The 27870-nt window shown below is 44.7% G+C and overlaps 1 protein-coding gene across 2 annotated transcripts in view; it reads right to left on the bottom strand.

Annotated features, from left to right (window-relative positions):
* stard8 (StAR related lipid transfer domain containing 8) overlaps positions 1-27870 on the bottom strand; it is a 213928-nt gene that overhangs the window by 111774 nt on the left and 74284 nt on the right. Inside the window, exon 1 of one of the 2 annotated variants that reach the window (XM_087992007.1) lies at positions 161-529. The exons of the other annotated variant lie outside the window; for it this stretch is intronic. Within the exon in view, the coding sequence (XP_087848133.1) occupies positions 161-263 (103 nt within the window). The 5' untranslated portion in view covers positions 264-529. Of the gene's footprint in view, positions 1-160; positions 530-27870 lie in introns of those variants that run through there. 2 annotated transcript variants of the gene reach the window in all.

The raw sequence follows: 27870 nt of genomic DNA, 5'->3' as shown, positions 1-27870 counted from the left end.
AAAAGCCACTCAAACTAAGTGCACGTACACACTCCTCTCCAATACGCCACCCCATGAAACGTGTTTCGGTGTATACTTATATTCAGTGGTAGGTATTACACATACCCGGTTTCTTTCACAACGGAACCAAACTTTTAGAAAGAAACACATCTGTTCTCACCTATCATCCGTCGGTCGCTCACTTTAGTGAGGAACGTTCTCAAGCTCTTGAAGTGGAAACTCCGCGACCTCCTGGGGACGGTCGGAGGGTCGTAGCCATCCATGGTCACCGAGAGTACAGCCCCCGACAGGGACGTGTGCCTGCTGGACGTGTGTGTGTCCTGCCCAGGGCAGCGCCTGGCATCCTCGGAGTCCAGGCGCCCCAGGCACTGTCTGAATCGCGCCGTGGGTTGGTGTAAACTAGCAGGGAGGGGCTGAGTCACCGTGGTCTCACTCTCTCTCAGTCCGGCTCACTTCACTTCTTCACTCTGGGAGGAACAAGCGCGGTTTCCCCCCCTTGCAGCTGTGGGAAGTTTACAGCAAAGCCACAGGTTTGAAAAGTCAGTCACTACTCAAAGTGAGATCATGGATTATTTATCAGCCTTAGCCTCCTACACTTCTGGGAGACTGGGAGGGGATTACCAAAACAAAACCCGTCTGTCCCGAGTTTAACATACACCACAAACTAGAAAACTGCTCAGCACTTTGCGCCTGTGCAAACTTCTTGAAACCGCTATCCTATTATACATCATCTTTCCCAATTTCACGATTTAACAGTCTTTCCACAGTGTCTTTCATAACATTCCCTCCCTACTTTCTTTTGGTACAGAAATCCGTAGATATAGAATACTACGGACACGGGAGCAACGACTGAACTGAATAGGGGCTAACTCAACGCCTACATCAACCTATAATTTAATGTTGACATTATTTTACACCTTTCCAAAACAATTCGGTGATTGGGGTTCCCCTAGTATCGCCAGCGTTTCAGTAACCACCGTCCACATGAGAGTCTGGCGAGTACTACTAGGATGTTCTCATGTGGGGAAGAGGAAAAAGTATCACAACTGAGTTCAATGCTGATATCCAGAGTCGAACAAGAGTGATTGATTAGCAACTAATTAATCATTCTGTCCCACAACCCCACCATCCCCCGGGTCACAGAGGCAATTTTAATCAAATTCACTTTCATTAACCATTATTGGATTACTGAATCTTGAGCAACATCCAAAGCCTACATCAAATATGGAAAGTTCCACGTATTTCCTCTCTTTCTTGTTAGGATTGAGATTTTACTTCATTCTATTTACTCTAATATTTGTACTCAGGACTATTATTTCAAGTATCTGATGTGAACGTTGTGCATTTTTTTTTAGTTTCATGTATACCACAGTGGCCCCTTCTTGTTGAATCGTTAGGAAGCAGTTTCTCAGCCACCAACACAGCTCAAGTGTTTTTCTCGAAATAGCGCGAGGCTATTCAATCATTGCAGGAAATCGCACCCAAACCCATTCCCAGATCCTCCAATTGATGTGAAAGCTCAGTGGATAGCAATCAGAACACCAGCTGATTCTTAATCCTCTGGAACCAATTGATTATAGTTATGTTCAATCTATCTTTTCAGATAGTTTATTATACAGTTGCACAGTAGGTGAATGCTAAACCCAGGCCTTTTGGCCCACAAGTATGGATGCTACTGTTGCACCACAGAAGTCTGGGATTCTACATTCTTCAGTCACATACTACTGTCTCCCCTTGATATTTTTAATCAACGTTTTCAGATGTGTTATGACGCACCTTTGGTGGAAGTGATCATTGAACCTGGACCTTATGCCACTGTGCCACAACAGTCCTCTGACCTGTAGCATCCTTACTGACTCTCTAGATATGATCAACTAATGCAGCCATATGCTTCAGTACTACACAATTAAACATTTACTTGCAAGCTTATTTAGTCATATTTACCAAGAAAAAAACACTTAAATTGAAATAATGTTTGCAACACAATCCAATGATGCATTAAGTATCATGTACCTTGTAAGAAATGCCATTGTCATGAAGGAGACATATAGAGTCATATAATCATTGAGATGTAAAGCACGGAAACAGACCTTTCAGTCCAACTCCTCCATGCCGACCAGATATCTGAAACAAATCTAGTCTCCTTTGCCTTCTAAACTGAACAGTGTTTTCTTTTCATAAACACAATGTGTGTTTAAAATTAATTTGCTCAATTTGCCTTCTCCAATTCCAAACCCCACAGTTCCTTAACTCCCTTCAGCAGAATTCTCTGAAATAGACTGAAGTCCTAGCTAATGCTCCCTTACTGTTCCAAATGAGGTTTTTGAACACAAGACAGGTCCTTCTCATGTTTTGGCTTCAATATCACACTAATAGTACATAATCTACTATGTGATTAGCACTAATATGTCTCAAAAACTGGCTTCAGAACATCTCACAATTTTGAAGGAACTATTAAAACTAATTCTGAATAACAAGAGTCCTCATTAAAGAAAGAATCCATTGGACCCAACTGGTCTTCGACAACATTTCTGTTCTGTAAAACCTCCTCCCACCCTTTTTCATCTCACCCAATCAACATATACTCCGATTCCTTTCTCCATCATGTACTTATCTAACCTTGCCATATGTACTTCAGAGGAAGTCAGATAAGTTATATCAGTTACACTAATGGCACTGCAGCTGGGTAGTTTCAATAACAGTGAGTGAAAACACAGTGTTTACAGACCAAGCTGTTTCAGTTATCTGCAACATAGCATGGAGGTCTTCTGACTTTCTGCAGTTGAAAGTGCCTGCTAGCAATTCAAGCTTCTTTAATTGTCAAAGGAGAAGCTCCAAAAGCACAAATAAGTGACGTAACCTTCTTTTTGAGACCTAGTACCAAACTACGACAGAAGTTCACCTGACAACCCTTGCTCAGCTGACTTTATTTATGCTTTGCAGTTGCTCCTCAGATTTCTGCAGAACACCGAAAAGGACAGGCTTTTGTTACGTGATGGTAATGTCCCTACCTCTGAGCCTAAAAGTCCAGATTTGAGTCCCACCTGCCACAGAAGTGTATCATAATATGTCCAACTGGGTTAATTAAAAATCTTACAAAGAAATAGACTATCATCCTAACTGAATTATACTGCCGGATGGTCAGCCTCACAGTGATATTGATGGCAAGAACAGAAAATTAATGCAATAATTAGGAAGAATGAAGCGGAATCTGTACTTAGAAACACCAAGAGGCAGAAGACAATAGTTTAGGTTATACATAGACTCCCAAACTAAAGTGGTCATGTTGGAGAAGGCAATAAACAGGAAGTTAAAGATGCAAGCAATTAAAGTACAGCTGCAAATTTGGGCTATTTTAATCTGCATATAGATTGGGCGAATCTAATCAATAACACTGCCGTGGAGGAAGAATTGCTGGAGTGTGTACAAGGTGGGTTTTTTTTTAAACAATACATTAAGAAACCAACAGGACAGGTAATCCTGGATTGGGTATTGTGTAATGAGAAACAATTGGCAATCTAGCTATGTGAGATCCCTAAAGCAAAGAGGAACTATAATATCTTTGAATTCTTCATTGCAATGGTGTGGTGAAAGGGTTAAAATTGTGTCCCAATACATGTGTGAATCTAACCGAAAATGGAAGGTGTCGCTTAGTCCCGTGTGAATCTTGTTATACACCTTCCCGTGTGAATCTTCTTATCTGTATGTAACCAGAATGGAATGTGTTTTTTAGCCTTGCTCTGCTGTTCACATGAATGTTTATATCTGGAAAAGGGTATATCAGCTGGAGAAGTCTCCAGTTCGGTAGAGTCTGCTCCGGGGTTACGTTTAACCGCCGAGCGTGGGTTGTTGGCAACCGCTCTACGAGAACTGACGGCTCCCAGTTTTGGTAACATGTAGAGTGAGTATAAGCCAGACCCGTTGTAAGTACGAGACTGGTTGTGGGGACACTGCGGGGAATAAAACACTTATATTCTAGCAGACTCGCCTCTTGGCTGTTTGTTCTGTGTCAGACTACTTTCCTGCGAGCCTGGTCCTTGACCTTGAGAATTTTTTAAAACATTTTGGCGTAGCCGGCAGGATCAATCGCAATTGAGGAAAGATTTTGATACAGAACAATGTTTTGGAAAAAGGCTAAGAAACCAGAGGAACAAACTGTGGAGGTCCTGACCGTCCCGGGATGGCATGGGCCGTGGCATGGCGTGGCAGTTTGTTTGAGAAATGGTGGGGGGCGACCGGAGGACTGGGAGGCCGAGGGCGTAGGAACCCCAGGGTCGCTGCTGTCCACCCTTGAGAGGATCCCAGTCCTGCCGAAGAACCCATTGCCTGGGGTACAGCGGAGGATGTGGGCCTGTGCGGCGGCTTGTAGACAACAGTCAGACAAGTGCCAAAAAGCTGAAGCAGAATTAGCCCTCCTGAAACATGAGCAGGGACTCAGTTCGGGAGATGCCTCTATGTTGAGGCAGGAAATTATGAAGTTAAAAGCTGAATTGACAGCATTAACTGAACTAGCAGGACGAACTATTATGTATTTGTCTGCTAAGAAACGGAAAGAGAAAAGGAAGGTCCCTCGAACCCCGGACCCGGTACAAGTACGGGCGTTTGTAGCCCAGTTAAATAACGGGGATCGGTGGGATATCGATCATTGGGATGGGAACATTTGGGGAGATTTAGATGATCAGTACGAAGAGGACCCACCCGTACTCCAAGCTAAACCAGTGGTTGGGAGAAAGCAGGTTCAGAGACGTCTCCCAGTGCAACGGGAGGTAATGTTAGATGAGAAAGGAAACCCTATACGGAATGAACAAGGGGAGGCAATTATGCATGAATTACCGCGGGCTCAGCCTCCCGCAGAATTCTCTGAATTAACGGAAGACTTCACTACCGATGAGGTGCTGTTTATCACTCAGAAAACCCGACGTAATCCTGGGGAGCCGTTAGAGCTATGGCTAATTCGGCTCCTCGAGGAAGGGGGGCAACAAGTGCAGGTAGACTATCAGGATGCTCCCAAGTTTGGTGGATTAGCAAAGGATGCTGCCATAGACCTGGGGTACCGCAACCAAGCCAAGGATATGGTAATAGATCGCAGTATGGGGACCCTATTTGGGATGTATGCCAGGGCAGTGGCCGAACAGTATCCCTTCCCGTCCGATTGGCCCCCCTTGGAAGGAACTTGGACAACGATTAAGGAAGGGGTTCAGAGGCTAACCCGTTTGTGTGTGCGGGATGCCCTGTTGCTGGGAGTGCTGGACGAGGTAGATAACACAAATGTTAGTAGACAGACTAGAGACCATCTAGTGAAGACTGCCCCCCCCCATTATAAACCACTGTTATTAACCATAATGTTGAGTGGACGGGGAGAAACCCTAGGAGATGCCCGTAGTATGATGAGGGAGATGGGTGGTTTGGGGGATTGGGGACCCACAACCCGTGCTTCTCAGGGGGGCACGGAGGGGCGTCGCCCTGAGGCTCGAGCAGGGGGAAAAGTAAACCCTAATCAAGGAAGTAACCAAGGCCCCTCACGGCGTGCTTTGTGGCAAGCTTTGATACGGGCGCAGGTCCCAGCATCGGAGATTGATGGCCTACCTACACCGGAATTAAAAGACTTATGCAGACGAAAGGGACTGAAGGTATCCCGGGTAGAGACGGAGTCCCGACCCACTATGGAAGACCTAGTGGAATTACTAACACAAAAATGTCAGACACGGGGTCCGGTTGTTAATGAGCCTCGAAGGGGTAGAACTTCCACTTCCCAGCGGTGGGAATCCTCGGAGGACGAGGAGGAGGAGGAGGTACGGCCTCCCCTCCGAGAGTGTTATAAAGTGGATAGGCGTGGCCGGAAACCTAGTAAGAAAGGCAAGAACAAAGAAGGGCGAGGCAAACGTCTTTACCCAGTGCTGTCTGGGGAAGATGAATGGGAGGAACAATAGGAATCGGGCCAAGCCCCAAGGGTTTGCCCACGAACGAGCCAATGGTCAGCAGACGACATTCGACCTCATGTATCATTGACTATCTATTGGCGCAAATCCATCCAAACCGTTATGGCTCTAGTGGACACAGGGGCGGAGGCCACCTTAATCTATGGGACGCCCCATAAGTTTAAAGGAACCCCAGTCACGCTGGTTGGGCTGGGAGGTAATCTGATTGAAGGAAGAACAGTACAATTGCCCCTAAAGATAGGTACAATGCCCATTAAAACTTATTCAATTATCATTACACCGGTTAGAGAATGGATCCTGGGAATGGACATTCTGGCCGGTTTAACACTTCACCTCCAACAAGGGAAGTTTGAATTTGGAATCACGAAAATGGCTTTGCGCTGTAGGACGGTGTTAGTAGGAAAGGTTAAGATGGACCCCTTCCCCATCCCGATCGCCGATCGCGTAATAAGTCTTAGACAGTATAGGATTCCCGGCGGACATAAAGAAATATCCGCCACAATTAAGGATTATTTGGAAGCGGGAGTGCTTAGGACATGCACCACGGCGTGGAATAACCCCTTATGGCCCGTACATAAAGCCGATGGGTCATGGCGGATGACGGTAGATTATCGGCAACTAAACCGTCACACTCCGGCCTTGACGGCAGCGGTCCCGGATGCCGTCACTATTATAGGACGAATCCAACATCATCCAGGGGTGTGGTACGGAGTAATTGATTTGGCTAATGCCTTCTTCACAATTCCTATTCCCGAAGATAGGCAGGAACAGTTCGCATTCACTTGGGAGGGTAGACAATTCACGTTCACACGACTGCCCCAAGGATATCTGCATAGCCCTACTATCTGCCACCGGATAGTTGCAGAACACTTGGCTGCCTTTAAAGTGCCTGACGAAGTGATGATCTCGCACTATATTGACGATATGATGATACAGGGGACAAGTCAGAAGCAGGTTCAGGAATTGCTGGACCAACTGGTTCAACATATGCGAGGATATGGGTGGGAGATCAACCCAGCCAAAATCCAGGGTCCCTCACAAACGGTAAAATTCTTAGGAATCGTGTGGAACAAGGGGGAAAGGGAAATCACTGCGAAAGCTAAAAATAAGATTCAGGTCTTTGCCGTCCCTCACACCCAGAAGGACGTGCAGCAATTTATTGGGTTATTCGGATTCTGGAGACAGCATATTCCCCATTTAGGACAAATTTTAAAACCTTTGTATCGAGTTACGAGGAAAAAGTCAGCGTTCGAATGGACGGAGGTCCATCAAACTGCATTTGAAATGGCCAAGCAAGCGATACAGCAAGCTGTATCCTTGGGAAAGATACAGTCAGGACCTGTAGAACTGCAAGTCTCAGCACAGGGGGATTATGCCAATTGGAGCTTATGGCAAAAACAGGAAAGGACCCGTAAGCCACTGGGATTTTGGTCCCGAAAATTACCCCCGGCAGGGGAACGGTATACCCCCTTTGAGAAACAGTTATTAGCATGCTACTGGGGCTTGGTGGAAACCGAAGCCCTGACCATTGGACATGAAGTGATCATGAGAACAGCTATCCCTATTCTTCCGTGGGTACTTAGTGACCCCACTACCCACCGAATAGGAACTGCCCAAGAGAGCAGCATCATTAAATGGAAATGGTATGTGTCGGAGAGAGTGCGGACTGGACAGAAAGGAGTGTCAGTCCTACATGAGCAAGTGGCGGAGGCCCCTAAGGAAGGGGAAAAGCGGTTTGAGGTGATTGAATACAAGGAATCACCCGTTAAGATGGGAAAACGGTATGATGAACTGACCCCGGATGAACAAGCCACGGCTTGGTTCGTAGATGGGTCAGCCCAATGGAAAGCGGGACAGCGTAGATGGAAAGCTGCCGCCTTTAACCCAAAACAAGGCACTACCCTAGAAGAATTAGGGGAGGGAAAAAGTAGTCAGTGGGCAGAATTAAAGGCAGTGCATATGGTAGTCATGCAAGCAGGGGTCATGGGAGTTTGTTTGTTCTCTGACTCGTGGTCAGTGGTTAACGGCATGACACAATGGATGCCAACTTGGCAGGCCAATCAGTGGATGATCCAGAATAGGGAAGTGTGGGGTAAACAGTTATGGGAGGATATATGGGAGAAAGCTCAATACCTGGTCATATACATCACCCACGTAGATGCCCATACCTCTCGAAATGATGTGGAAGCTCTACATAACCGATATGTGGATGGTATCGTCCGAACCATGATGGTGCAAAGGGACACCTCAGTGGACCTAGCTAGATGGGCACACCTTAAGGCTGGGCACTGGGGAGTGCAAGGAACCTTGCACTGGGCTCGAGACCGAGGAATAGATCTTATGGTAGATGATGTTAAGACTGCAGTAAACCAGTGTGAGCAGTGTCAACATCAGCGGCAGGGAGTGCCCCAACACATGATGGGACATATCCATCGGGGGGATGGTCCGGGACAGAGCTGGCAAATGGACTTTGTGGGTCCCTTACCCTCCTCACAAGGATGTAACCACATATGTACAGCTGTGGACACTATGTCTGGGGTTTTGGTAGCCCATCCCTGTCGTCACAACAATCAACAGGCTACCTTGCGATGTTTAGATTTGATTGAACAATTTTATGGATTGCCCATACAGGTCCAGAGTGACAATGGCTCCCATTTCACAGGAAGGGCGGTAAAGCAGTGGGGTCACGATAACCACGTGGAATGGGTTTATCATGTACCCTATCACCCACAAGCTGCGGGACTTATAGAACGGATGAATGGGCTTCTGAAGTCCTCACTACGAAAAGCAAGAGGTTGCAATGACTTAACGGGTTGGAGGAAGCAACTAATTCGGGTGGTGAAACAAATTAATAACCGCCCATTAGGAAATGGGGTAACACCCTTGAATAGGATGATACGAGTATGTGATACCCCAAAGACTCAGCCTATTAAAATGTGGAAGTTCGCTGAGGAAGCTGATATTCCCGTAAGGGCCACGCCGGCTTCGGCTGGACTGGACCTACGAGCACTAACTGCCCAGACTTTGATCCAACAGAAACCTACGGTGATTAAGACCGGGTTAGGGTTGATTTGTCCCCCTGGAACCTATGGGCATATCCTCCCGCGGTCGGGACTGTCACTAAAGGGGATTGATGTGATGGCAGGCGTAATTGACGCAGACTACCAAGGGGAGTTGGGGGTGATCCTGGTCAACATCACCGCTGAACCTTACGTGATACAGAAGGGGGACAGAATAGCGCAATTGGTCATTAAGCCATGTAACCTTACAACGGTGGAAGAGATGGGAGCTCCCGTTACGGTTACTGAGCGTGGGACGGGGGGATTTGGGTCTACTGACACTAAGGGGGCCAAGGTATGGGTGCGCCAGACGACCGGCCCCCCCAGGCCGGCCGAAATCATAGCACAGGGGAAGGACAGTCTGGTCACCATTATGTACCCCGGAGACCCGACCTGGGCAAACGTCCCAGCGAACCAGTGCTACTTACGTGAGACCTAAATAATGTTGTAATTGCTATGCACCCGCAGGCTGACCCTCCGCCTTGAACATGGGGTGGTCATGGGGATTGCGACTCCTATTGGCGATGTTCGCAATCGGATGGCCACTCCAGGGCATCGGTATCACGGCCTGGACGCTGGTACCGGTCGCCCGCCATGAGGTGCGGTGGGAGGCCAGTAGCCAGCGACGGACGCAGGACGACTTTACATGTGAACCCGGTCAGCAGTGCGTTGTTCTGACTCTCACCAGCGACTGTCAATTGTACACGTGTGCACAGTGCTACATGCGCCGGGATGGGGAAAAATATGACATATCGTTCATACCGCCTAATTGCACCCTGGTGGTAAATGCCCAAGTCAAGACGTGTTTGTGGGACCGACGCACCCAGACATGCGGGACAACGGGGACTCATTGGAGCGTCACAGCTCGGGGGGAAGATCTGTGGCTGCGCAATGCCACCGATATTCGGAATCGTCATCGATTCATGTGGTTAATAATGGTACTGCCCTCGACGAACGCCCCGTCTGAGGCGTTATTAAACCCCACGCGGGGCGGGCCAGCACCGAAGAGGGGTGCCACGGGGGGCGTGCGGTCGCATCGAACACAGTTGGCCCCTATTATGTCAACTTGTCAACAGATGGCCCGGGCGGTACTGCACACTGATGTTCATTGGCGGGTACAGTTGCCCCTCATACCCGAGTGTCATACCAAGAGGCGGCGACGAGCGTGGTACGACACCCTGCTGGGAGGCGCAGGAACTGTTATGGGTATCTCGAATGCCATTGACTCTGAGGTAACCCGTACTAAATTATCTAACACGGGACAGGCCACCTCACAAGGACTACATACTATTGGAAGGTGGATGCCATCCGTAATGATGACTCAAGGAGAGACAGCTGAAATAATGATACGATCTCTGCAATGGGAACTGGATGTCTGGGGCGCCACTCAGGAACTGTTTGAGAACATTACGGCTCAGTTAAATTGGACTGCCTGTCATATTCAAATGTTGCATGCTCAAATACAGAAAGAACGCTTTTTGCGTGTGGTAACATCCCCCAATGTACAGGCGTGGAGGGGAATATGGAATGTATCTGAGAAATTGTGGATGATAACCCATCCAGAGCGAACATGGTGTAACGCAACTATGTGTAACGGATACTTTGTTACCATGAATGTAACCCACACTGTTACGGTCTGTCGATATTATGTATTACCAGTGATTACATCTTCTGGATATTATTTTCTGAAGACAAGGGGACAGTGGTTTAGCCCAGATACCAATATTACCTATGATCTGTCCGCTTGTGAACAGACTGATCAGGGGAAAACTTGCCTACTGATGGACAGGTATCGGGACCCTTGCTTGACTAAGGGAACGGCCCTGTGCGAATGGACTGTTGAGACTCCAAGGGACATGATGTGGCAGATTGGGCCACACACGCTCTGTGTGGCTACCAATAATCCACATCCTATGCTTCCCTCAGCACCGTTCTCGGGATGCCTCTCAAATGTCTATCAGTGGCACTGGCAGAATCACACCTATTTGTTGACCACTTATAGCAGTGCTCGCCACTTTACCAAGGTGCAGTGGAAAGTGCTGAGGAATCCCTGGAACATTTCCCTGGATCGGTTTAAGCGGGCATTGGACCGATCCGAGGAGCTTAAGCAGATATTACGAAAGCATCAAACCAATGTCACCAAGGTTACGGTGTCTACCTTTATACATGGACAGGAGGTAGTACATGCTGCCCGTGTAGTGGACGTGGAGTCAGCTCATCATTGGTGGGACATATTGAGTGGTATGTCCTCCACTGCGGGGACATTCCTGTTCCCACCCTTGTCGATCCTGGTAGCGGTCCTGGTGATTTTAACATGCTGTAATGTCCTGACTTGCTTGTATATTTGGCGTGTACGTAGGCGCTTGTTAGAAAGAATACATATGGGCATAATGTAACACATGTATTGGGCCAAGCAGTGGAATGTGGTGTAAAATTATGTCCCAATACATGTGTGAATCATTATGCAACACATGTATTGGGTCAAGCAGTGGAATGTGGTGAAAGGGTTAAAATTGTGTCCCAATACATGTGTGAATCTAACCGAAAATGGAAGGTGTCGCTTAGTCCCGTGTGAATCTTGTTATACACCTTCCCGTGTGAATCTTCTTATCTGTATGTAACCAGAATGGAATGTGTTTTTTAGCCTTGCTCTGCTGTTCACATGAATGTTTATATCTGGAAAAGGGTATATCAGTTGGAGAAGTCTCCAGTTCGGTAGAGTCTGCTCCGGGGTTACGTTTAACCGCCGAGCGTGGGTTGTTGGCAACCGCTCTACGAGAACTGACGGCTCCCAGTTTTGGTAACATGTAGAGTGAGTATAAGCCAGACCCGTTGTAAGTACGAGACTGGTTGTGGGGACACTGCGGGGAATAAAACACTTATATTCTAGCAGACTCGCCTCTTGGCTGTTTGTTCTGTGTCAGACTACTTTCCTGCGAGCCTGGTCCTTGACCTTGAGAATTTTTTAAAACAAATGGATAGTGACATAGTTGACTCTGAGATTAAAGTCCTGGATATGAATAAAGGAAATGCAATAGTGTGAGATGTGAGCTGACTATGAGAAATTGGGGAACATTATTTAAAGGGATGATGGTGAGTAGGCAATGACAAACATTTAAATAATGCAAGGAGGAATGGCAGTGATTCCTGTCTGGTACAAAAATAAAATGGGAAAGGTGGCGTGACCATGGTTTACAGGGGAAGTTAAGGATACTATTAGATCCAAGGAAGGGGCATTCGAATTGGCCAAACAAATTAGCAGACCTGAAGATTGGGAGCAGTTTAGATTTCAGCAAAGGAAGACAAAGGAATTGATTCAGAGAGGGAAAGTAGAGTACAAGTGTAAAATGTAGGGAACAGACAAACTGACTACAAAACATCTCTCAGTATGTGAAGAAAAAATGGCAATGAAGTCAAATATAGATCTTTACAGTCAGAAACAGGGGAAGTCACAATGTGGAACAAAAAGATGGCAGACCAATTAAATACATATTTTTGTCTGTCTTCACAATAGCGCACTAAAATCAAAAATGTTGAGTAACACAGAGTTTAGTAAGAAGGAGGAATTGAAGGAAATCAGAATTAGTAGGGAAATAGTGTTGGGCAATTTAATAGAATTAAAGGCTGATAAATGCCCATGGCACGACAATCTGCATGCTAGAGAACTTAAGGAAGTGGACATCAATATTCTAAAGACATTGGAACAGTTCCTATGGATTGCAGGGTTGTAAATGCAACACTACTGTCTATAAAAGAAGTCAGAAGTCACCCGACACAGGTTATAGTTCAACAGATTTCTTTGAAATTACAAGATGAAGTGGCAGCACTCCGCCCGCTGTCCTCCCCAGTCAAACACCGGTTCCTATACATCATGTCTACAAAAGAAGGTAGAAAGGAAACAGGGAATAATAAACCAGTTAGGCCAATAGTGAAGGAAGTTCTCACATTCAAATGATTCTAAGAGAAGTTGGAAAATAGTGACAGAATCATACAAACTTAGTGTGGATTTATGAAATCATAGTTAACAAATCTGGAATTTTTCAAGGACGTAACTACTAGGGTTGATAAGGCAGAGCCACTGAATGTGGTTTACCTGGACTTTCAGAATGCTTTCACTAAGGTCACATATAAGATATTACCATGTAAAACTAAAGTGCGTGGAATTGGGTGTAGTATATTGACGTAGATAGAGAACTGGTTGGCAGACAGGTAAAGAAAACAGCAACAAGAAATGGTAGGTAGTGACTAGTAGGGTATCGTGAGGATCAATGCTTGGACCCAACCTATTAACAATATAAATTAATGATTTAGATGAGGGAACTAAATGTAATACTTCCTAGTTTGTAGACAACACAAAGGTAAGTAGGAATGTGAACTGTGAGGCAGGTGCAAAGATGCTTCAATGTTATTTCGAAAAGTTGAGTGAGTGGACAAATGCATGGCAGATGAAGTATAATGTGGATAAATCTGAGGTTATGCATATCCACTTTGGTCACAACAATAGGAATGCAGATTATCAACTAAATGGTGATAGATTGGGAAAGGGGGAGGTGCCACAAAACCTGGGTGTTCTTGTAATGCAATCTCTGAATGGTAACCTGCAGGCAGCAGGCAGTGAAGAAGACAAATAGTATGTTAACCTTCACAGTGACAAGATTTGAGTACAGGAACAAGGGTGTCTTGCTGCAACTATATAGGCCTTTGGTGAGACCACATCTACAGTAATGTGAGCAGTTTTGATCTCCTTATGTGAGGAACAATGTTCTGGCCATGCCAGGAATCTAACAAAGATCAACCAGACTAATTCCTGAGATGGTGGAACTGATGTATGAAGAGGGACTTGATTGGTTAGGACAATATGCACTGGAGTTTTGAAGAATGAGGGATGATCCCGAATGGTTGGGGAGAGACAGGGGTGGGGTGGGGGGTTGGAGTCCATAACCAGGGTCACAGCCTAAGGACACAAGGTAAATCATTTTGAACTGACTTGAAAAGAAACTTCTTCACCCGAAAGTGGTAAATCTATAGAATTCACTACTACAGAAAGTAATTGAGGCCAGAATATTGAATATTTTTCAACAAGGAGTTAAATGTACTTCTTAGGTCTAAAGGGATCAAAGGGTATGGGAAGAAAACAGGAACAGGTTCATGAGTTGGATGATCAGCCATGATCACATTAAATGGTCAGTGGCCTACTCCTGTCCAATTTTCAGTCTTTCACTTTTGGTAAAAATACAGAGTCACAATATGACATGGCTAGAAAGTAGCAGACAAAAGAAGAGGAACATTTCACAACCCTCCTGTAAATTTTCAAGTTTCAGTTCAGAACATGTTTCAATGAGCTGTTTTGCTAGAGTGATACAATCCAAAGTTTGTATCAGCCAATAAAACACAAAGTAAAAATCCTCCAAAAAGCTAAACAGTGCACTGAATGAATTAGTTCACTCTCACTAGGCAGGGGGGTCTCCATTGTCCTTTACATTTAGTGTTTAGTTTACGCTCCATTTGTCATGGTTTAGTGGCTCAGGTTTCATTTCCTAATTGATTAGAAGTTGCATCGTTTCCAGTATGTTGACAGCTGGCAGGAAGCAAATAACTCAAACCAGACTCAACTGAGGTGAGAAGATATGACATGAATTCCAGCAGCACATAAATTAAAGTCCCATACTTTCATTCTGCATGTAGTCTTTCCCAATACTTAACAATCATCTTGGTCCACTGTTTGGTTTGGAAGGAGTTTATTTAGTTCCTCCATTCAGTAAAGAGTCGACTAGTCCTTTAATCTCATCTAGATAACCTTTTTTCTTGTGGAAATGCAGCCACTGGTTGTTGGAAGCCTAGTTGCCAATGGAAGTTATGAATGTTGAGCCAAATTCTGCCCTCACCCAGTGTTGAGGTACTTGCATTTTTTCAGCAGGTATCATCAGGTATGATTGCTGGCAGTTTTTCCATTCTTTTTGAGATTTCTGAGATTATGATATAACTTTATACTCCTGCGACTTCCCCTTGTGGCCATTTCTTTAACTGGAAGTCATAAACAGTTTTACGGAAGTGTTGCATTTGACAGAGGTGCCAAAAGAGTGGACACTTACTAAAGCCCAGATAAGATAATTAAAGTTGCCTTGGCCAAGGATAAAACTGTTTTGTGTTAATCAATTTCACAGCATCTGATGCATTTATTTTCTCTTCGAATTGTTCAAGACTAGTAATAAGAGATTCGGCAAGCATCAATTGAAGAATTAGATCAGAGTGTGATAGGTGTTGTAATTAATTTGAAGGAACTCAAACCTCCACGTCAGATGTGCTTGATTGCTGTCTAGAGTGATGAGTGCAAGATTTGAATCAGACATTTCCTGTATTTAAGATAAACATGTTTGTTCTGTTTCTCTCAATGATCATTCAAATTCACAAGTGCTTTTTGTACTGTTCCTTTTGACTTGTTCATCCTTCTAACATTGCAAAGGAGTTTAGAATTTCTAAGGATGCAAGGTTGCTCCTTTACTTTTCAATTAACTATTTATTTAAATGAGTTTTAAAATCTCAGGCAATTATAGATTAAATCTACAAAATTTCCAGATAGACAGTCATGAGTCTATGATTCCAATCATAAATACCCCTGCCAAATGTAAGGAAATTTACTGGGGAGGGCACTGGGCTTCTGGGGAGAAGCTTTCAGTCTTAAGGCAAATGGGCCTAGAAACAGCAAATTTGGAATCAAAAATTGAATCTTGAATATATGCAGTGTTTGCTTAAAATTCTCAAGGTGTTTCATGTATGGTGAAAGTAGTTTCAAACTGGAATGACTGCTACTGCATTGGTAAATACAACTGACATTCAACACTCTAATACCTCACAAACATCAATAAATGAGTAGTTTCATTTTGGTGGTGGTTGTTGAAGAAGAAATATACGTAAGAACATAGAGAAAATCTCCCTGCTATTCCAAATTATACTGCAGAACTTTTAACCAATAGACAGGACCTCACTATTTGACAGAGGATAGCACCTCTGTCAAATGCAACACTTCCATAAAACTGTTTATGACTTCCAGTTAAAGAAATGGCCACAAGGGGAAGTCACAGGAATATAAAGTTATATCATAATCTCAGAAATCTTTGTCTCCAAGTGCAAGCACTTAAAGATATTTCCATACATGAAAGCTGGGTATTATGAAATATACAATACAGCATATGAACAGGCCCTTCGGCCCAACAAGCCTGTGCCAATTCCTAATCCTTATTTAGACCCGCTAATTATTACCCTTACACAGTTTCTATCCCCCTGTTTGCCTCCACTCATGTGTCTATGAAGATACACTTTAAAATTTGTCTGCTTCCAGCACTTCCACTGGCAGTGCATTCCAGGCACCCACTATCCTCTGTGTGAAACACTTTCTCTGCACTTTGCCACTAAACTTCCCTCCTCTCACCTTGAACCCGTGCCCTCTTGTAGTTGACCTTTCCACCCTCGGAAAAAAACCTCTGATTATCCATCCTATCTGATTATGCCTCTCATAATTTTGTAGACCACTATCAGGCCTCGGTCTTTCCAGTAAAAATAATCTGGTGCGGACTGGTGCGGAGCCAACAACCTGTCTTTGAATATGGACAAAACAAAAGAGATGCTTGTTAACCTCACGAGGGCATGGAACAACCATGCACCACTGGACATCAACAGACCACCCCTGTGGACATCATGAAGGACACCAAATTTCTTGGCGTCCATCTGGTGGAGAATCTCACCTCGTTCCTCAACACCAGCTCCATAGCCAAGAAAGCCCAGCAGCATCTCTACTTTTTTCAGAGACTGAGAAAAGCCCACTTCCCATTCCCCATCCTCACCACATTCTACAGAGGGTTCATTGAGAGTCCCCTGAGCTGTCACATCACTGCCTGGTTCAGGAATTGCATCATCTCGGATCGTAAGTCCCTACAACGGATAGTGAAGACAGCTGAGAAAATCATCGGGGTCTCTCTCCCCTCCATTACAGACATTTACATCACACGCTGCATCTGAAAGGCTAACAGCATTGCGGGAGACCCCACATACCCCTCACTCGAACTCTTCTCCCTCCTGCCATCTGGCAGGAGATACCGGAGCATTCGGTCTCTCACTGCCAGACTGTGCAACAGTTTCTTCCATCAAGCTGTCAGGCTCCTTAACACAGTATGACCGAATTCTTTTCCATCTGAAATATTTTGCACGAATTTGAATTGCTGCTAGAAGAATGTCGTTATCATTCTTTTATTACACTGTAACCTACGTGTTTTGCACTTCTTATGCACTTTATGCCACCCTTTGTATGATTGTGTCATTTGTGCTGTCCATGTAGCACCTTGGTACTGGAGGAACATTGTCTCGATTTTTACTATATCAGTTGTATATGGTAGAAATGACAAATAAAAGTGTGTGAATACTCTCGGGCAGGACAATATAATGAGTGAGAAAATACTCTACTCTCCTCTCCTCTCCTCATAATTAAAACCCTCCAGAACAGGCAACATCTGATTAAGCTTCTTTGCACCTTCTACAGAGCATCCACGTCCTTCTGGTAATGTGGCAACCAGAACTGCAAGCAATATCCCAAATCACAAGCTAAAGTTTTATACAGCTGTCACATAACTTGCCAACTTTTATATTTGATGTCCTGACCAATGAAGGCAAGTGTTTCTGTACACCTCCTTGACACCTTATCCACCAGTGTGGCCACTTTCAGGGATCTGTGGATCTATATACCCAGATCCCTCTGTATGTCAATGCTCCTAAGGGTTCTTCTATTTATCACATAATTCACACATGAATTTGATCTTCAAAAATGCATTGTGCCACATTTGTCCAGATTAAATTCCATTTGCCATTTCTCTGCCCAAATCTGCAATCTATCAATGTCCCACTGTATCCTTTGGCAATCCCCCACACTGTTTGCAACTCTGCCAATTTTAATGTCATCCTCAAATTTACTAATCAGATCACTTACATTTTCATTCAAATCATTTATATATATTACAAACAACAACGATCCCAATACTGATCCCTACAGAACATCACTAGTTACTGATCTCCATTCTAAAAAGCATCCTTCTGCCGCTACGCTCTATCTTTGACCAAGCCAGTTTTGTAGGAGAAAGTGAGGACTGCAGATGCTGGAGATCAGAGCTGAAAAATGTGTTACTGGAAAAGCGCAGCAGGTCAGGCAGCATCCAAGGAGCAGGAGAATCAACGTTTCGGGCATAAGCCCTTCTTCAGGAATGAGGAAGGTGTGCCAAGCAGGCTAAGATAAAAGGTAGGGAGGAGGGACTTGGGGGAGGGCGTTGGGAATGCGATAGGTGGAAGGAGGTTAAGGTGAGGGTGATAGGCCGGAGAGGGGGGGTGGGGGTGGGGGCGGAGAGGTCGGGAAGAAGATTGCAGGTCAAGAAGGCGGTGCTGAGTCCGAGGGATGGGACCTGCCTGACCTGCTGCGCTTTTCCAGCAACACAGTTTTCAAGCCAATTTTGTATCTATTTAGCCAGCTCACCCCAGATACCAGCAGACTGTTTCTTTCGTACCAGCTTGGCATGAGATATCTTACTAAAGTCCACGTAGACAGCATCCACTGCCCTTCCCTCAATCATTCTTGTCACTTCCTCAAAAAACTCAATCAAGTTAGTAAGACATGACTTTCTCCACATGCTGTCTATCACTAACAAGTCCATTTGTTTCCAAATGTGAATAAATATTGTCTCTCAGTATCTTCACCAACAGCTTCCCCACCATTGACATCAGGCCTATGAGCCTGTAATTACCTGGATTATCTGTTATCCTCCTTAAACAAAGCAACAACGTTGACCGTTCTCCAGTCTTCTGGAACTTCGCCTGAGGTTAAAGAGGATGCAACTGTCTCTGTTAAGGTCCCAGCTATTTCCTCTCTTGCCTCCCACAGTATCTTGGGATAGATCCCATCTGGCCATGGGGAATTGTCTACCTTACTATATTTCAAGATACTCAGCACTTTCTCATTCATTATATTGACCTGCCCCAGAGTATTCACACACCTTTCCCTAATCTGAACATCCCTCATGTCTCCCTCTTTGGGCGCAGCCCTCCACTCCCTCTGCTCCAATCCCGACCTCACCATCAAGCCAGCAGATAAAGGAGGTGCAGTGGTAGTCTGGCGCACTGACCTCTACACCACTGAAGCCAGACGCCAACTCGAGGACACTTCTTCCTACTGCCCCCTCAACCATGACCCCACCCTCCATCACCAAACCATCATCTTCCAGACCATACAGAACCTCATCACCTCAGGTGATCTCCCACCCACAGCTTCCAACCTCATAGTCCGGGAACCCTGCACTGCCCGGTTCTACCTCCTTCCCAAGATCCACAAGCCTGACCACCCTGGCCAACCCATTGTTCCAGCATGCTCCTGCCCCACTGAACGCATTTCTACCTACCTCGACATGGTCCTATCCCCCCAGTCCAGGAGCTCTCCACAAACGTTCGAGACACCGCCCACACCCTCCACCTCCTCCAAAACGTCCGTTTCCCCGGCCCCAAATGCCTCATCTTCACCATGGATATCCAGTCCCTCTACACCTCTAGCCGCCATGACCAGGGCCTCCAAGCCCTCCGTTTCTTCCACTCCCGATGTCCCCAACAGTACCCTTCCACCGACACTCTCATTCGTTTGGCCGAACTGGTCCGCACCCTTAACAATTTCTCCTTCGAATCCTCCCACTTCCTCCAGACCAAAGGGTTAGCCATGGGCACCCGTATGGGCCCCAGTTATGCCTGTCTCTTTGTTAGCTACGTAGAGCAGTCCATCTTCTGTAATTACACCTGCACCACTCCCCACCTCTTCCTCCGTTACATTGATGACTGCATTGGCTCCTCGTGCTCCCGCGAGGAGGTCGAGCAATTCATCAACTTCACCAACACATTCCACCCTGACCTTAAATTTACCTGGGCCATCTCTGACACCTCCCTCCCCTTCCTGGACCTCTCCATCTCCATTAATGATGACCGACTTGACACCGACAATCTTTACAAACCCACCGACTCCCACAGCTACCTGGATTACACATCTTCCCACCCCACCTCCTGCAAAAATGCCATCCTGTATTCCCAATTCCTCCGCCTCCGCCATATCTGCTCCCAGGAGGACCAGTTCCACCACAGAACACACCAGATTTCCCTTCCCATGTGGTTAAAGATGCCCTCCAACATATCTCGTCCACATCCCGCACCTCCGCCCTCAGACCCCACCCCTCCAATCATAACAAGGACAGAAAGCCCCTGGTGCTCACCTTCCACCCTACCAACCTTCGCATAAACCAAATCATCCGCCGACATTTCCGCCACCTCCAAACGGACCCCACCACCAGGGACATATTTCCCTCCCCACCCCTTTCTGCCTTCCACAAAGACCGTTCCCTCCGTGACTACCTGGTCAGATCCACACCCCACTACAACCCACCCTCCCATCCTGGCCCTTTCCCCTGCCACCGCAGGAATTGTAAAACCTGTGCCCACACCTCCTCCCTCACCTCCTTCCAAGGCCCTAAATGAGCCTTCCACATCCATCAAAGGTTTACCTGCATATCCACCAACATCATTTATTGTATCCATTGCTCCCGATGTGGTCTCCTCTACATTGGGGAGATTGGACGCCTCCTAGCAGAGTGCTTTAGGGAACATCTCTGGAACACCCGCACCAATCAACCACACCGCCCTGTGGCTCAACATTTCAACTCCCCCTTCCACTCTGCCGAGGACATGGAGGTCCTGGGCCTCCTTCACCGCTGCTCCCTCACCACCCGACACCTGGAGGAAGAACGCCTCATCTTCTGCCTCGGAACACTTCAACCCCAGGGCATCAATGTGGACTTCAACAGTTTCCTCATTTCCCCTTCCCCCACCTCACCCCCATTCCAAACTTCCAGCTCAGCACTGTCCCCATGACTTGTCCTACCTGCCTATCTTCTTTTCCACCTATCCCCTCCACCTTCCTCCCTGACCTATCACCTTCACCCCCCCCCACCCACTCACCTATTGTACTCTATGCTACTTTCTCCCCATCCCCACCCTCCTCTCATTTATCTCTCCACCCTTCAGACGCTCTGCCTGGGTTCCTGATGAAGGGCTTTTGCCCGAAATGTCGATTTTACTTCTCCTCGGATGCTGCCTGAACTGCTGTGCTCTTCCACCACCACTAATCCAGAATCTAGCACAGACTAAGGTAAGTCCATCTTGGAGCCCATAGATCCTGACAAATTAGTTTATTAATTTATTGGTAATTGTTTTCAGTGACAGTATAAAAGGCTCTTGTGGCATAATGGTGGGGTCTCAACCTTTGGTTCAACAGGTTAATGAGAAATTATCTTCAGAGATGTTAAGGAGCAGCTAGCACTTGAACCCAGGCTTCTTGGCTGGGTAGAGATGTTACCACTGCACCATAAGCTGAACACCTTAAAGAATGTATCAAGAAGGCTTATTTTATCTAGCAGCAGCAAAAAGCTGTGCAATTATGCAAACCAAGATAACATCATGTCCCTTTCAGAACAAAGGCATCTGAAGGGAAAGGTCCTCCCTTACAATGTGTTGTTTTAATCAATGTTGAGTCACTAAAGTGTTGGGTACTTAATTTATACCATTTCCTCAAAATTGAGATTTTAATGAACCAGGCAAAAAAAGGGTATAGATGCTGAAGAATTCTGATATGCTCCTGGTTCAACTGGAATAATGTTAATACAGAAAGAGACCATACCACCCATCAAGCTCTTGCCAATTGCAAAAGCAATCAAAGCATTCACACTTTGTGCTCTTTAACCCTGGAATTGCTTTCCCTTTATCTAATTATTTTTGGAAAGCAACAATTGATTCTGTCTTCTTCACCTTTTCCAGATTATAGCCATATGTTGTGTAAAAAGGGTTCTTCTTATGTTGTTTTATGTTGCTATTTGCCAATTAAGTGTTGTTTAGGTCCTAGAATGTGAAAGGATAGAGAGCCAGCATCTTGTAAATAACTACAATAAGAATACCCAAGGCTACATTAATTATGACAGTCAGTGTAACGGTTTTGGTCAATTTATTGTCTGAAACGCCCTGAAGATGCTGTCTCACAATGGAAAAGGGTGGAGTTGAAGTCTTTAAATGGCTATTCATTGATATTACGGGCTTCAATGTGCCAAATGATGGGCAGGCTGCCTGACACTTCACACTTCCCCTGGTAACATTCCAGACATGTAGGCACAGCTGAAAGTGGGAGCAAAACGACCTGCTTGACATTACCTGTCCACCTGCTATCAAACCTCCCAGTATGGAAGTGTAAAAACCAACCCAATGACCCCTTAATTATGCAGTTCCTTGGAGAAGGAGAAATCTTGTGATAATAGAACATAGAACATAGAACATAGAAGAATACAGCTCAGTACAGGCCCTTTGGCCCTTGATGTTGCGCCGATCCAAGCCCACCTAACCTATACTAACCCACTATCCTCCATATACCTATCCAATGCCCGCTTAAATGCTCATAAAGAGGGAGAGTCCACCACTGCTACTGGCAGGGCATTCCATGAACTTACGACTCGCTGAGTGAAGAACCTACCCCTAACTTCAGTCCTATATCTACCCCCCCTTAATTTAAAGCTATGCCCCCTTGTAATACCCGACTCCATACGCGGGAAAAGGTTCACACTGTCAACCCTATCTAACCCCCTAATCATCTTGTACACCTCAATCAAGTCACCCCTAAACCTTCTTTTCTCTAATGAAAACAGCCCCAAGTGTCTCAGTCTTTCCTCATACGATCTTCCTTCCATACCAGGCAACATCCTGGTAAACCTCCTCTGCACCCGTTCCAGTGCCTCCACATCCTTCCTTTAGTATGGTGACCAAAACTGCACACAATACTCCAGATGTGGCCGCACCAGAGTCTTATACAACTGCAACATGACCTCAGTACTCCGGAACTCAATTCCTCTACCAATAAAAGCCAGTACGCCATATGCCTTCCTCACCGCACTATTTACCTGGGTCACCGCACTATTTACCCCTCCTTTATTTAGTAGCACCTGAAGTATTCTGTATAGTTATGTTTACCACGTTACAAAAAGCATGTTGGAACTATTGAAAGAAAACTGAAGATAGTAACAGAATGACTGAGGGAATCAAGCTATTCGATTAAAATTACAATTGTTTAATTTGCTTACTGGAAAAGAAGTGGTTGAATCGTGATATCAATTCTGTTTTTAGGATTCTAAAGGAACTAAATAATGTATATCATCACAATTTCTTTCACTTTGTGCTGAATGGTATAACTAGAGGATGTGGCCTATACTTAAAGAAGGAGAAATTCAAAACTAATCCGTGGAAACAGTTATAGTCATAGAGATGTACAGCACAGAAACAGACCTTTCGATCCAACTCGTCCATGCCGACCAGATATCCCAACCCAATCTCGTCCCACCTGTCAGCTCCCAGCTCATATCCTTCCAAACCCTTCCTATTCATATACCCATCCAGATGCCTTTTAAACGTTGCAATTGTACCAGCCTCTACCACTTCCTCTGGTGGCTCATTCCATGCACGTACCACTCTCTGCGTGAAAAAGTTGCCCCTTAGGTCTCTTTTATATCTTTCCCCTCTCACCCTAAACCTATGCCCTCTAGTTCTGGACTCCCTCACCCCAGGAAAGAGACTTTGTCTATTTATCCTATCATTCCCCTCATGCTTTTATAAACCGCTATAAGATCACCCCTCAGCCTTCGACTCTCCAGGGAAAACAGCCCCGGCCTAATCAACCTCTCCCCATAGCTCAAATCCTCCAACCCTGGCAACATCCTTGTAAATCTTTTCTGAAACCTTTCAAGTTTCACAACATCCTTCCGATAGAAAGGAGACCAGAATTGCATGCACTATTCCAAAAGTGGCCTAACCAATGTCTTGTACAGCCGCAACATGACCTCCCATCTCCTGGACTCGAATGCCTCCTTCACTATCCTATCTATCTGCGATTCCATTTTCAAGGAGCTATAGACCTGCACTCCTTATTTCAGTGAATATTGCTGAAGGCCTTTTCAGGCACTATTCCAATGCACTCTTAGCTCATGTCTGAAATGCTACTTCCTGTAAACTTATACAGTTCTCTTTTGTAAAATATCCTACAGCCTAACTCACATCTATATCTATTCAACTACTGTCGTCACATGGGCTGCTACCACAACTATCGCAATGTCAGCGATCTATGGTCCCAGTTAGCAGCTATTCATTTCCCAGGCTGACCTTTACCCATTCCTTTTTCTGTCCAACTGTTGCTCTCCCTATCTGGGTTTTATCTCAACTTACAAGCAAGTTACTGCAGATGCTGGAATCTGTACTGAAAGCAGAAAATGCTGATAATCACAGCAGTCAGGCAGCATCCAAGGAGAGAGAGCAAGCTAATGTTTGAGTCGAGATGAGTCTCCATCAGATGAGGAGCCATCTAGATTTGAAATGTTAACTCGCTCTCTCTCCATAGATGCTGCCTGACCTGCTGTGATTTCCAAGATTTTTTTCAGTTCATCTCAACCTATTGTTTTCTCCTCCCCCTCTCCCCACCCCACCTTCACCATATATATATCAACCTTTTCCCAGCGACAGTCAGTTCTGAAGTAGGATCATTGGACCTGAAACATTAACTCTACTTTCACTCCACAGATGCTGCAGACCAAAGGCGAAACCTTTGGTAATCTGTCCTAATATCTTTTTTGTGACTCAGTGGCACATTTTGTCTCAAGTTCTTCTTGTGATATATCATTTGGGTCATTAGGGCTTGGGACATTGAATTACACTAAAGAGATGGTATATTTTTACACTGTGTGTGTCACCACTGCTGAGTAGATGGCTTCCACTATTAATGATGGCCACTGAGGTTCCTCTGCCAAGTGTATTGCCTTGCTGATATTATTTCCAAAGCACTAGTATTAGAGACCTGTCAGAATTGATCTCCTCATGCACAAATGCTTTCATCAGATGCAAATGTACATTGTTGTTAAATCAGTAGTCAATTTCTGAAGAAGGGTCACTGGACATGAAATGTTTACTGTGCATTCTCTCTATAAATGCTGCCAGACCTGCTGAGTTTTTCCAGCCATTTCTATTTTTGCTTTTGAATCAATTTATGCAACAGGCCCCTGAGGAAAATTGTACCAATTTCTATTTATATTGCACCTTTAACATAATAAAAACATTTCAAGATACTTGACAGAAGCATTATAAAACAAAATATGACACCATATCCCACAGAAAATCGAAGACAAATATCTTAGAGCGATAGGTTTTAGAATATGTGCCTGAAAGAAAGAAAGTGGTACAGCAAGGCAGAAAGTAGGAATGTGGAAATTTCAGAGCTTAAGAGCCAGGCAGCGAAAGACATGGTTTCCAGTGGTGGAACAATTAAAACCGGGGATGCTCAAGATGTCAGTATTAAAGGTATGCAGACACATTATACTGCTGGAAGTGATTATATTGATAAGGAGAAAGCAGGCCATGAGGGGTTTAAAAACAAAATGAGAATTTTAGAAATCAAGGAATGCATTTAACTGAGCATCAGGTTTCAGTCAGGGATAGAGGAGTGGCTACATTTGGAACAAGCAGTGTTTTAGCTGACTCCATGTTTAAAGAGGGTAGAATATGGGAGATCATTCAGGAATACCTCAGAATAGACAAGTCTGAAAAAACCAAAACCATGGATGAAGGTTTCACGAAGCAGCAGAAGAGCAATGGTCGGGGCAGGGACAAGTGATTACAGAATGAATGTATGTGGCTTTAGTGATGGCACAGACATGTGGTTGAAAGCTTATCTAAGATTCAAATATTATACTGAGATTGGATCAAATGTGACACCGAAGTTGAGTCAAGTATGACACTGAGGTTGCAAACAACCTGGCTCATTAACTATATAAAGGATCTTTTGCATTTTAATAACTCCTCCAGAAGCCAGATGTGTCCTAAACTATCATTTGCATTTTAACATTTTGTCCAGACACAAAGATTAACTCAGGGATCTTGTAGTCCCATGAGTATTGGTTGATCAGAAAAGATCACCTGAACTTTCAACTCCATTTCTTTTTTGTTTTAAAGTTATGGACCAATTTTGAATCAGTTAATCCACACTGATTCTGTGTGACAGATAGGGAATTGCAGACTCTATTCAGGCCATGGTTAAAGTTACCATTGGGTCATGATGGCATCATCAGTCTTTGGTCGTCATAATTAAAACAAGTTTCCTCCACCTTTATTGCAGGTGCATTGTTTGCTTACTGAAAAGATCAGATTAAATTTTGGATCTGGTGGAAAGGCAACAGGACAACAGGATACAATCTCTGCCCATATTTTAACTACCTTCCTGCCCAGTTTCCACTATGTCAAGTAAGGAAATTAAAATCACAGTATTGATAATATGCATGCATCTGGAGGTTCACTGAATTGGGCTATTCAGTGGGAGGCTGCACAAATAAGTTTATTTCTTAAATCTGGAGGATGACTTTGTTCAATTTAGTCGCCTAGTAAACATTTAACTAAAGTAAATAGAGTAAGGAAAATTCTCGGTAGCTCTGCCAAGCAGATAGCATTTCATTCTAGGACGACTGAACTCCATGCATTCAATATCCATTGGTCAACTATTGGGTCCATGTCCAAAAATTGCATATTATTTCCCAACAGTCTGAAGGCCGGATAACACCCAGCATCCTTAAACCATTGCAAACATTCCCAGAGGCCACGAATGGAAGGAAAGTTACATTAAACTGCACACATTTCCTGCAATACCTATCATTCCAGTCTCCTTCCTTCCAGTCTCCAGAAAAACCACACATTATTGTAATGCTGTGTTTTTCACATTTTCTGCTGGGCGGAAAGGGGGTTCTCTGGATTTCCATGTCAAGCTACAGAGGGAGTCATTGGTTTGGTTGATGTGTTTTTGTTGTAAAGAGCAAGTCCCACAATATACAACCAAGGGTGAAAGAAATGTAAGTGAAAATAAGGTTATTCAAGAAAGTAAAATGTGACTGTATGCTTGAATTAAAATAAAACTTATAAACGGTAGCAGAAGCTGCAGTGCAATTAAAGCCTCAAGATAAATCCAAGAAATGAAGGCCGCTTCTCCCAGCTTTATTTATCAGTCCCAAAAAGAAAGTACTATGCGTTTGGTAGAACTCAGTTATAATGCTACTTTGTCAACCACATCCATCTTCATAACCAGGTATTTATTGCAAGGGAAAGAGCTCCATGGAATTGAAAGGATGGGATGAATTATGTTGGAGTACTGCGTAAATTGAGATTTCTATTTGCAAATATACTGGTATTCAAACATCATTAGCATTGTGTTCTTATCACTTCATCAGATGTTTTGATTATGTTTATCACCTTAGAAAGTCTTTCACACCATTATTTTAAAATGTAATCTCTGTTGTGGAGGCAATTTTGCGTTAGGTCCACGAAAATAACTCAACAGCTTTATACTAAAACATAAATTAAATTTCTTAAGTGAATTATAGAATCATAGATGCATACAGTGCAGAGGAGGCCCTTCAGCTCAACAAGTCTGGACTGCCAAAATATACTATTGTCTCACTTTCCTATACCAGCCTATAGCCTTGAATGTTGTGACACTTCAGGTAATCCAAGATGGAGGATGGGAAAAATTTCTGGCTGTAGCGGGCTGCTCCTTTTTTGAGGTATTTTAGTTGCTGGAGATGATTTCCTCGAATTCCAGAAGCAGTAATTACTGCTTTATATGCTGTTGCATTGCTTTAGAACTTTGGAGAGAAAAAAAGTCAAAACAACCGCACTTTTCAAAGGGAGAGAAACAGACAAAAGCAGCACATGGTCTGTGCAGGAGACAGAGAGAAAGA

Source organism: Chiloscyllium plagiosum, unplaced genomic scaffold (assembly GCF_037043375.1).
Source record: "Chiloscyllium plagiosum isolate Xiang-an unplaced genomic scaffold, Cpla_swu_hap1 HiC_scaffold_11, whole genome shotgun sequence".
NCBI lineage: Eukaryota > Metazoa > Chordata > Chondrichthyes > Orectolobiformes > Hemiscylliidae > Chiloscyllium > Chiloscyllium plagiosum.
Note: the sequence above shows the minus strand (reverse complement) of the source record. Positions and strands in the feature narration are given on the sequence as shown.